The sequence below is a fragment of the Phasianus colchicus genome, chromosome 5 (assembly GCF_987193195.1).
Source record: "Phasianus colchicus chromosome 5, bPhaCol1.hap1.1, whole genome shotgun sequence".
Classification (NCBI taxonomy): Eukaryota; Metazoa; Chordata; class Aves; order Galliformes; family Phasianidae; genus Phasianus; species Phasianus colchicus.
The window spans coordinates 44,474,513-44,487,149 of record NC_143440.1 but is presented as its reverse complement, the minus strand read 5'-3'; the positions used below and the strand labels follow the sequence as shown (position 1 = coordinate 44,487,149).

The 12,637-nt window shown below is 37.5% G+C and overlaps 1 protein-coding gene across 2 annotated transcripts in view; it reads right to left on the bottom strand.

The window, feature by feature from the left end:
* Positions 1-12,534, bottom strand: part of TTC8 (tetratricopeptide repeat domain 8) — a 36,503-nt gene extending 23,969 nt beyond the window's left edge. Inside the window, exons 1-3 of one of the 2 annotated variants that reach the window (XM_031593114.2) lie at positions 12,319-12,534; positions 5,230-5,259; positions 379-499 (exon numbers count right to left, since the gene is read on the bottom strand). In XM_031593114.2, the coding sequence (XP_031448974.1) occupies positions 379-499; positions 5,230-5,259; positions 12,319-12,432 (265 nt within the window). In that variant the 5' untranslated portion in view covers positions 12,433-12,534. Of the gene's footprint in view, positions 1-378; positions 500-5,229; positions 5,260-12,024; positions 12,297-12,318 lie in introns of those variants that run through there. The other variant, XM_090141491.1, reaches the window with a different exon arrangement.
* Positions 12,535-12,637: the final 103 nt, after the last annotated feature.

Here is a 12,637-nt window from a genome sequence, read left to right as displayed (position 1 = left end):
TCTATCTAAAATCAACTAATTAACTAAAATTAACTAGGCACAGGGATTCATAGCACATAAAGGGCATATATTTCTCTCATTTCCCAGTGGAGAAGCAGCCAGAAAGGAGTGAAAGAAATCAATAGTTATGGGAAAAGAAACTAGTGAGTACAGAGATTTAGAAGAAAAACTGACAAAACTGTCTAAATTCCAGGCCTAAGCCTATCAAAATCATGTGATCAATGCAATCAGAAAGCAACTGATTGTTGCAAGCATCCTTGTAACAATAGCTAAAAGCCATAATACATCACCTCAGCACATACTGTTTTATGATTGATGGCAATCCTGACCAAAACAGCTCCTGTTGCTTCAACATACTTAAGAGAAAGTTGTTCTTACGTGCGACTTGAGCAATGGCATTTTCATCTAGCATCATCTCTGCTATTCCTTCTTGATCCATCTCAATTTCATCCACATACACCATTTCTGTCAAAGCTCGTGTTTTCAGGCTCCAGGCAGCCTGAATAAGGATAAAGAAAAAGGAAAAGCCTTTAATTAAAGGAAAATATTTATTTTAAATAAAGGAAAATATTTAATTTAAATAAAGGAAAAACCTTTAATGAAATAATCTAAACAGCAATATTGCCTTTTAAAATAACATTACTATTACTCCCTTCAAAGCCTTAGTAAGCTTGAATAAGCTATTGATTTAAACAATTGGGTATAGCTGAACATTCACTGTAAGCAGACCTAATGCTGCACGTACAGTCAGAGTTGCTTAACATGCAAAGTGCAGCTTCAAGTGTGGCCTCAGCATCTTTGGAAAAGCACATGGGGAGCCTACATAGTCAAGTAGGTCCAGCAGGCTCATGTGCTGCTTGTCCTGGCAATCAAGGCAAGCATACTAGTGGCCTCTCTGCTACTCTAATCATACAGTTGCTTGATGGAGTTAAAAAGGGGATTAGATGTTAGACAACTCTTTTGAAGTGGAATAGCTATAGTCACTGAATCTGGAGGACAGAATTTCATGCCTGATGAAAGTTAGGACTAATTTATGTCATAGGCAACTGAGATCTCAAGTTTTTGAAGACATACTCAGCTACAAGTGCTTTTCAAAAGCCAAACCGACAGACACCTTATTTATATTGGGATGGGAGGGGAAGGTAAGTAAAGCCATTATAATGCAAAGTAATGCCTTTCCAAAGCATCAGTGGAGAAAGAAGGAAAATCTTTTAACCAGTAATCTTTTAATTACTGTAGCATTAAGTATCTACAAGCCTTTAAAAAGATAATCTAAAACTCCTTTGTTCAGAGCATCAGCTGTAAAAACTATAGACTGCATGTCTCAGATTGTGAGATTACTGGAGAACTTGTTAGTGACCTTAACTGTCAAATTGCTGCATTAAATGTCTTGGGGGATGATGTGAGCAGTGTGGAAAGGCAAGCATAATCTTAGACTATGTGACAACTCTCATGTAGTCTGCAGAAAGAGCAAATCAGTGAGGGGAAAACAAACAGTACCAGTTGGTATTTCATACAGCAGTACCAACAAAATAACCATAAATCCAATCACTTCCTTGATAACTTGATATGTCTGTAATGTACTCATAGAACTGGCCTGATAAAGGGAGCCAAAAGATCAACCACTGATCTTCCTTCAGATATTGAGCAGGTCATCATAAATTTTCCGAAGTAAATTTTTCTATCAAAACAATTTGATTTGTTGCTTTTCTGACATGGGCTACAACCGAAGAACCATTAATATTTGCTAAGGAAGCATTTCAAAATGGAAAGAGTGATGCTACTTTTAATGGAACTGAAGGTCAAATACATGGAAGTGCTTATTCTTTAAATAACAGATAGATTTCATGATGGAAGTCATTATTTAATGGGACACCTCTTGTTCATCAGTTCTCAGACCATGCCTTCCTCTACATTTATATCATGTAATTTTTCTATGCAGGGTTATAACTGACTGCCAAAAAAAAAAAAAAAAAAAAGTATACTTAAAAATGTTAAAATATTTAGCTCTTGTTTTCTTCCAAGCAGAAGCTAAGGAGACATTTAGGCAGCCAGTTCAGGCACAATTAGAAACCTTTGTTCAAGTAAGAAGAGAAAGGAACAGGGCAGGATGATTTGAATCTAGGCCAGACAGACATAATCCAGATTTGCTTTATCATCTTTTTGTTTATTCTTATGTTGGCTGGCAATCTGTAATTATCATTGGTATTTGCAGTTAGATGTTCAGTATCCTTAACCATTTTTCATTATTCTAGAAAACTACTTAGGTTTGAGATTGTTTTGTAAAAAAAACCACCTTCTGCTTTTGCCAAAGACATACATGTCTGAAGTGAACATAATCGAGTCTATATAGAGAATATGCTGAAATTAGAGCTCTCAGGATAGTCAAATGCTTATCTATTAATAAAGATATAAAAAGCTGCTCATACTAAGGATCTTTTTCTGGGAATTGAAAGTAGCAACTTCTCTAATCACTAAATCAGGACACTTCTTAACACAGACATAGATATATCATTCTGATTTTTCCAATAACAAAGATCAGAGAACATGTTTTTAAAAGCAATATATCTTCTTCTGATTATCAGACACAAATCTGTGATGAAAAATAGGTTCTTAGGCTGCTTTTAAAGTCTTCAGCTCCTATTCTGGGGCTTCACAGCTAACAACCTTGAATTTCATGCACTACTCCTTTACTAGTAACCAGACTGTAGATTGGAGTATTGCCGATAGCAACGTTTGTGTAAGGACCCTTGATCAGAGCAGCAAGACAGAGAAAAATGTCAAATTCATTACTTAAACTACAGAAATATGGCATTTACCTTGGGAAAAAATTCTTAACTACTAGTAACATGACCCATTTGAAACAAAAGTATCATTTCTACATATGCGCAGAGTCCTTCTGAATATCTAAAAAATCATGGCATGCAAAAAGGCATTATAAATGTACACTGATATACAAACGCAAAGGGAGATGAAGGAAAGATTATTTTTTTTTAAGAAGTATTAAGTGAAAATTTGATATTCTTTTTGTTCATCAAAATCTTTGCTATTTATTCATAAGAAGTCACAAAACTTTATTATAACTACAGTATGTGACTATTAACTCACTTTTTAAAAGAAAACCTCACAGATGTACCTTTCTCTTTTAAAACAGACCCCTCACAGAAATATCAGGTGCCATTTAATCATAAAGATGTCCTTTATCAAGTAACACATGCATGGTTCAAAGCTCAGTAATTTCATCTCTCACAGCCTTTACACAGAGAATTTATACTGGTATTCCTGGGTTTTGCTATCACTACTTCAACCCTGTAAGAAACCTACCTTCTGTGTTGCAGTTTTTGGTTATCCAGAAAAAATTTAACATTTTTCTTCTTATAGTAATGAACAATATTTCAATGCACAGACATTTTGCTCAGCAGAAACCTACAAGGGTTTTAATTTGAAACTAAAGCAGAAACTAAAAAATGCCAACTAAAATTAAAATTAGCAAGAGCATAAAACTGGAAGAGCCACACTGCCAACATTGAGAGGAAGGCTAACATAATCAAAAATAGCCAAGACAATAAGTGCAAATATTTCCAAGTAACAACATAAAAATATTATTTACATCTCTAGCTAGCACAAGTTTATCCACTCAAACCGTTGTATCAGATTTCATTTGTATTATCTGCTCTCTCTCTGTGGGATCCAGATTTTTTGTTCCGTGACAAGCAATATGCCTGGTGTTTATGAAGGAGACTTGCATTTTTATTACATGAATACTTAAACAGTAGGAACAAGAAATGAATAGTTCATTTCAGACAACACACATATTCACAACATAATAAATTTGCTTGCTTGGCTCGTAATCAGAACATAACCATACAATAACTAGTACTAAACAGGGAAGGAATATGTTATTGTATGGTAACTGTTGAGTCACAGACTGAATCACTGATTGAGCACCTGGGAAAAAGACTGGTCAGCCCTGGGAGCACAGGTGAAGGCAATTCAGCTGTGTGACTGGAAGGGGTGGAGTCTGGCTGCACCTCTCTTAGACCCCATTTAAGAGCTGACTGCCACTAGGGAAGGATGTCTGGTTGGAGATCCCTCCCTTGTGGAGTTTTCCCTGTGAACCTCAATCTTCAGAGATGGGTGAGCACTTTTCCTTTTGAACACCATTCCATTTGTGCTAGTCTCTTTGCTCCTACATCCCTGTATTGCTCTTCTACCACACTGACCCTTCTGACTGTAGCACTTACGCATCATAATACAATGAATGTAATACAGTATTCCTTCAGAAGCCTGAACTACAGAAAGAAGAGTGTCAATGTTAAATACCCTTGTTTTTCACTTAATTCCTTGGAATTGATTTGTTGGTGAATCAAATAAATATTTTTCTTTTGTTCCTGAAAAGGCCAAAAATCAACTTAAAAAAAAAAATCAAAACTTAAAATCTAAATCTAAACATATTTTCATTTCCCTTTCATTTGGAGATCCATTATTGTGATAATATTTCATTACCACAAATTTTATACCATACACTATAGCATCTTAAAAACAACAACAATAGAATGCAGTAACTACCTTGAAGCATGATCTTCAAAGTTAAAAAGATACCTATCGGTACTTCATTTAAATCATCTTGTATGCAAACAACTTATATGACTTCACTGGAATTAATAGGAGACTTGTAAAACATAATGCTGTGGGCTAGAGCTATTCTTCCCACTGCAGTAATCTAGCAGTAATATAGGCAGAATGAAAACTATTCAATTACCCTGTCTTACATCAACTGAGCGAAGTATCGTCATGCAGCTTCAGGATTTCATGATCTACACAAAAGGTAGGCAAGGAGAATGAGCTATAGGAACAGGAAGGGCAGGGCTAACAGTCCACCATTACGCTAGATTACAGGAAACGTAAACCTGAGCCCTAAGAACATAAATGTTCTATCTGCGAAATACACATTGTATTTTTTTTCCCAGTTTCACCAGATGATGAAGGCCATTCTTTTTGATACAGTTTCAGTGCTGAGCTACTGAACTGCTGAATAAATCTAAAGAAATATATGAAACAAATAACTTAGTGTAAAACCTGCCTATTTAAAATACCTCTTATTAAATTTGTTGCCTTGCCAATGATGAAAAACACACATCACTAAGGATGTAACAAAGTATTATTCAGTATAATAGATTTTTTCCTAATTATTATACCTAATAATTATATTAATGGGAAGAGCTCTACCTGAAATGCAGAGTATCCGGTTTCGTGCTCCTGAAAGAGAAGACAGAGAACTTAAAGAATGGAAATGTTAAACAATAAGGACAATGATAAGATAAAACAAGGAATTACAAAACTAAATCAAAATATTCTGTGACTTCCTCATCTTGCACAAACACTTTCTGTGATACATATATCCAAATTTCCATTTTATTGCATTACCTAAACTTACATGCATTCCTGAGTTCAGCAGTAATTTACAAAATGAAAGCAGACTTGGAGCAAGTGCTTTTTTTTTTTTTTTAGATACTGTTTGTTTTCTTGTTTCTGATGTATCATGTTTAGGATCACTATTAACAAAACTGAAAGATGGTCTATTTTCATTTAAAAAATAAAGCAATGCAAGACATAAGCAAATCTCTCAAAACACTAACTATTTGATTAAGTCATGTGCTTTAGAATCCCTGTATAATAAAATCCCTTGTTAGTTGCTGGTGGTGCAGACACTGATGTCACTCAGGCATAAAAGGAATTCTTTTTGTGTAATACAGATTTCTTTTTTGGACATTTATGATGGAAGTGATGTATTTATTGCATACCAGACAATCACGCTGTCTTTCTGCATCATCCAATAAACTAAAAGAAAAATCCAGACAAAGGAACTTCACAAACTAACCAGTAGAAACTTGCAGATGCTTAAAAATTTGAGGTGAATGTAGCTAAATACTAACAAAAGGACATGTGGGTTTATAAAATTTGTGTAGCTGTCATCATATTTATGTGGTGGTTCAACGTGCTGTTAGCTCCTACTGTAAGGACACCTTGCTGATTCATGGTTCTCAACAAGGGAGAGGTGAGGGCAGGCTCCTTACTGTAGTATGAGACGTGGGCTATGTCTTCCAATCTGACTATTTTTACTCCATCAATTCCATGACAGCAGGGAGCTGGAGCACTAGCAATGCTCCCACATCTTTCTTCATACTGCATTTGTAATAAATTTGTTCAGCAGTGCTGGAGTGTGTGAAACTAAACTAACCGTTAATGGAAAACATGGAACTAAACATTAACGGAGGGATTAATCTCCACTATCTGGTGTACCTGTACTTGTGTAAGGCACTGAAATCATCTTTAAATATTAGATGTCTTTAAATGAACTTCAAGTTCTTTTAATGTTGTTATATTTATGCTGGTTTTTTTCCCTACAAAACAAGCTGTTCTAGCTAAGCAATAAAGAAAAGGACATTGTGATATTTCAGCTTGCATTTTATTCATCCCATTGTGTCTGAGTGTTACAGTACATCTGGTGTACTGGAAAATTGTTTAAGAGCAGTAGGTGATCTTCCATACCATATGTGCTACAGTAACTAAGGAGGGCAAGGTTAGGAATAGTATGTCAATGCTAACAGAGAAATGCCTTGATGTTACAGCTGTGTATATTAATTCAGGCACTGCTCATTAGCTTAAAGAAAAATTAACCAGCTCAAAGTGGTTATGTAGGAGCATTCACAGTGCTAAAAAATTGAGAAAGTGAAAACCCTCATCACTGAAAAAGTAAAGCTGATCAACTGTATTTTCTAAAAACGTTCTGTCTTAATTGTAGGTGCTAGTGTGTGCTGTTCAGATATTGTGATAAAAGAATGTAACAAATAACAAGATTTTAAATAGAAACAACAGAAACAACATTGCAATGCGATGTCTTTTAACATAGGTGGATCCAGTAGTTGCTACTCATGCAAGTAATCCAGTGGAACTAGATTCAGAGTAAAGATTTCTTTGAGAGGATTAACAAGTAGTGTTGCCCTATAAGCTTGTACCTCAAAACAAAAGGTCAAATTTATTCTTCATTTACACATATAAAGCTCCTTTGAAATTAATAAGATTGCAAAAGCAATGAAGGAAGGATTTAACCCAGATCTCTAAATCCACTAAGGGCATTTTAAAAGTAAAGTTAATGTATAGAGTCATTTTTTTTTTTAAGAACAAAAATATTTAGAAAAATGATGTCTTCTGATGCTCATAGCCTAGAAGAAAGAATGAAACAAGATTACATACCCTCTATTCTAAAAACAAATAAACACCAAAACCTTCATTTTATAATCAGTTTTTTAGTTGAATGATTTAATACATGCTGAGTATTAAAATCAGTACATCCCAAAAATGCCTCTCAAGAGCAGAAACACAAAATACACGACCTAGGAAAAGTGATATCCCTGTATATATCACTAATTTTTATACATGAACTTAGTAATTAGTCTTTTGAACTGATAACTGATTTCAGTTGAAGATATTTTCTCACATCACATTCCATGTAAATGTGTTACTTTTATCATGATCTTACAGAAAACAGTATGCAAGTAATAGTAGTTGAAATCACACCTTGAGAGAAGAAAGGACAAATGAACAAGAGCAAATCCTTATAGTGTACAATTAATCAACTTAAAGGCAGGACACCCACTGTATGTTCATTAATTATATTAGGTAATTTATTATTTTTTTTGTTAAACTAGAGCAGACCTCATACATTGGTGCTGGTTTACTGCCTTGAATCTGACATATGGAACAAAGAATGGTAATCAGATTAGGTAACTAATCGGGATCATCAACAGAGACTGTCACGGATTGTATTTCCTCTAGGTCATTCTATTACTATAAATGTAGAAGACAACGCCTACTTGGTTACAATAGAAAATAATTAAATTGAACATCAGTGTGTTTGTATTCCCAAGTGCTAGTCAAAAAACATGCTGTTTTATCTGTCCTGAGATAAGATTATCAGCAACAAAATAAACTTCAATAAACATAATGTTTTCTACTTAAATGAAGAAATGCAGAAGAGATTGTATAGAAAAAGTATTTTAGTCTTCCATAAAATCTAACTCAATAAGAGGTAATTATTGTTCTATCAAAATGTTAATCATTTTTGTAATGAAGATCTCTTTATGATTACATAAATAATTTTATAGTGTTTCAACTTAATTGATGTGTTTTATAAGAATGCATGTTTATAATGGCATTTGATACTGCTGCAGAAGAAAATTCCTGATTTTTAGCTCAGCTGGCTAAGAGGTCTACATGAGATCTCTAAAAGCTTCTAATACCTACCACATCTAATGACAGAGTTCAAAGAGTTCTACAGCAATTAAATGTACTTGCAAATCATATTAATTGTAAATGTAACTATTAATTGGATCATCCGTCAGTAAATTTATTTTTCAGTTCAAGTCATCTTTCTCTTACCATGTTCTAAAGCACATTCTGAATAGTAAGATACTTGTATAGGGAGCAACAAATTAGGAACAAGTCAAGAAAATGTATTTATTACGTTTATGACTGGCAAAAATTACAGGCTATTGTAAAGAGCTGAATTCAGTTGTTTGTAGCTTTCTGACAGTTTTGCAGTTGCAAGAGAGAAGGAGTGATGATATCATTTAGCGGACCAGCTGACGTGGCTAGGAAATATAGGCTGTCAGAAATACAGGGTCTTTCAGGCATGAAAACAGATTATGCACTGTTAGTCTCTTCTTTTACTTATCAGTGTTAAATCATGTCTTACAAGGGATTAAGCTAGCTGCCTGAGCATGAGAAAAGTTCTAGACCATAACACAGTTTAACTCAGCCCTTCCTGGGTATCTCTTTAAAGGATACCATCTCCTATGGCTCGGTATGTATCACCTCCTAATGCTGTTCAAAGTGACTCCCTGAACAGGCTACTGCTCTGAAGTCCTTCTGTCACTGGTTGCAGAGATTGGGACGCACGTGCTTAATGAAATATGGGACAACAGGATGAGAACAGATGGCACTGTGATTACAGCAGTTGAGCACTGCCTTGCAGGGCACAACAGCTCACTTAATCCAAGCTTTCCATAAGCGTTACCATTTGTCTATTTGCTTTCCTGGTGTCTAGAATAACGTATCTTGGGCCTGATTTGCAGAATGACTTCCACAATAGAAGATGGGGTTTGATCATGAAGGGATTTAGAACTGTTACGTGCTTTTTAAGCATAATAAACAAGATATTTCACTTTAGGTATCCAAAATTATATAGATACTTAGTTTTAATGTTTCTGTATATTATAATAAAATACTACCAATTTAATTTACGTGAATGGACAATAGCACCATTTTCCTGCTAGGAGGTTAAGGAGATTACAGAATCACAGAACGGCCAGGGTTGGAAAGGACCTCAAGGATCATTAATCTCCAACCCCCGTGCCACAGGCAGGGCTGTTAACCTCCCCATTTAATACCAGACCAGGCTGCCAGGGCCCCATCCAACCTGGCCTTGAACACCACACTTTTATTGTATTTGTAACTTCAGAAATGTAACTGATATGCTGCCTTTAGAATAAACACAGAATGATGTAAAATTGTTCTCCTGGCTTGTCTGTTCTAACATACTTCAAAAGAGGGTCAGGTTGGATATTAGGAAAAAATTCTTCCCAGACAGAGTGGTGAGGTATTGGCACTGGCTGCCCAGGAAGGTGGCTGAGTCACCATCTCTAGAGGTGTTCAAGAAAGGTGTGGATGTGGCACTCAGGAGCACAGGTTAGGGGGCATGGTGGTGACGGTTTGACAGTTGGACTAAATAATCTTAGTGGTCTTTTCCAACCTTTAATGATTTATGTATCACTCGTTTGAGTTCTTACTGCCTCAGCGTCCAACAGTGGAGTTAAGTATTTTTCAAACATCTCATAAAAAGTAACAGTTCTATTAAATGCAAAGTAAATGCTGCAATACATGAATGCGATCTGTTCTTTCATTACATTGTATTCAGTAAGTTCAAAGTAGCTCGAGATATTTCAGCTGCACACAAAATACATTTGTGGAGCACATCACTCTTTTCTCTAGGCCTAAAGTCAAGCAGGGTAAACATGTAACAGATTGGTTGGTACCTGAAAGCAACAAGCATTAGAAACTTATGAGTGGTTAAGTTCTCCCTGAAACAGCCAGGGAGAAGACCTGCAAGGCTTTACATGAAAAGCAGAAAAATAAAATACAGGCTTCATTTTTATTGGTTATCTGTCCAAGGAGGATCTTGTGTTGACTACAATACCAGGTAAAATAATCTGACCGCATTTGACTGAAAAAAGAACATTCCATTCTATGTTAACTCTGCCACGAGCGTTAAAGCTGCATTTTAACTTAGATCATTATAAATTGTTTAACTTAGAGATTTCAAGAGTAAGATCTTGTATGTCAAGTTGGTTTGAGTTTGGATAAAGCTGCACTCTTGAGAATGAACCAATACTCTAGTTTTTCCCACCTGTAGCACCACAACAAATGGGATATAAATAATGATTTTCTCCTATCAGGAGTAGTGTTCTTCATTTAGATTAATAGGTAGGAACAATGGCAAAAAACAAACAAAACACACCTGTGTATCATTACATTTTGAAACTAAAAACACACCATGAAGCAAAATATACTTCATAATCCTTCCAAAGAAACATTGATTAGCTGAACTGCCCCTTAACCAGCTCTCCATTTATTTTTTTAAGGGTCTAAACTGTTATGAACCTCTAAGATGAAGTGTTTATATAAAGCAAAATCTACTTGCTGGTGTCTGCACACTTGTCATATGCTTTACTTGAACGCTATGCTATGAAATCTATTTCTAGAGAAACACTGAAATAGTGTTTCAAGCATTTTTTAAATGTTAAAAAAAGCTTTTCTAGTCTTAAGAAGAAGCATTTAAAAAATTTAAAGTCGCAGAAACCAAAGACATTTCCTTCTAATCTTTCAGGTAGATTAGAAATACACTGCTGAATAAAAGTATGTTTTTCACATAAAACTGGGAACAGGAACATGCTTCTGAAGAGCACATACCAAGTTTCAAAGTTTTTGACATGCACAGAAGTCATGCTACATTTTATTTGTTGCTCAGGACCAATTTTCTTGAAATATCTTCTTTACTAAGTTTTTCAGAGTTGTTTGAGTTCAAAGGGATACTTAGAGGCCATCCAGTCCAACTCCCCTGCAATGAACAGGGACACCACAACACATCAGGATGCTCTGTAGAGCCTGACCTTAAATGTCTCTAGGGACAGGGGATCCACATCATCTCTGGACAACCTGTTCCAGTGCTTCACCACCTTCATGATACAAAGCTTCTTCCTAATATCCAATTTAAATCTCCTCTCCTTCAGTTTGAAATCATTTCCCCATGTACAATCTGCTCACAGTTCTTTACTGTTGCCTTACAATATATACCATAAACAAAAGCACCTTTTATACGTCAACCCTAACATGGTGTAAATTACACAACTGTATGACTGCGCAGCTTTCTTTAAAGATTTTTTAACCCCTGTGATAAAAGAGATCACCTTCAAAATTCTTAAATTCTGCAGCTATAGGATACTTTGTGAGACACAGTTTATGTAATATAAAGTGTTTATGATGATAAAGTCAAGTCCAATGACTATTTTCTAAATCTAGCAGTACAATTTTTTACACGCATACAAAAACTAATCTAGGAACAGCATTCACAAACAGCAAAAAGTACAGGTGCTTAACAACAGGCAACACATCCAAAGTTTCTAGAGACTTGGCATTTAGTGAGAGTTAACGGAGCAGGAGCAGCACCTTTTGCTCTGCGGCAGCGCTTGTACCTGGGCTGAGATAAAACAGGCATCTTTTATGCAGTTTAGTCCACGCAGCAATACCCAAACATCTATATAAAATCGACCTGTAAGCAGATTTTCTTCTGGTGATGGCTTTTTCTCCCTTAATGGCTCAAAATCACCGGTGAGTCTCGGCGCGTGGTGCGTGAAGTCCTGAGACGCGCTCCTGCCACAGTTGGCTTCCTGCAGCCGCACTCACCTGCCGCACCCTCACCGGGAGGGCACCGAGCGGAGCACGTCCGAGGCGGCATCCCACCTTCTGTATCCTGCGGAGGGAAGTGGGCAGCTCTGCGAAACGCAGAGCCTCGCCCAGCGCCGATCGATATCCCTCGGCCCGCGCCGGAGCCGGTCACGCAACGGCTCTGGCTGAGGTCCTCCACCCGGCGGGAGCGCGGCCCACCGCCGGCCCTCTAACGGCAGACCGCAGCGCGTTTCTCTGGCAGCAGCAACAGGTAGCGAGCCCCGTCCCTCGGCCTCCCGGCCCGGCCCCTACCTGCTCGCCGGGCGCCCCTTCCAGCAGCTGCGAGCAGAGCTCCGAGCACTGCCGGAACTTCCTCCGCCTGAAGTAGCTCCAGGCCTGGAACAGCGGCTCCGTCTCCAGCCCCATCCCGCCGGCGGGACAGCTGAAGCTCCGGAAAGGCCCGCAGCAGCTCCCGGCCCTCTGACTGCCGAGCGGGTCCGAGGCGGAGCCGGGCCGCAGTGGCGAAAGCGGCAGGCCCCGCCTCGGCCTGCCCGGGCCTGCGCGCCGCATCGCGGCGGGAGGGCGCGCGGAGACGCGCCGTGCTCGGGGAGGCGGCGGGGCGTCGCTGCGG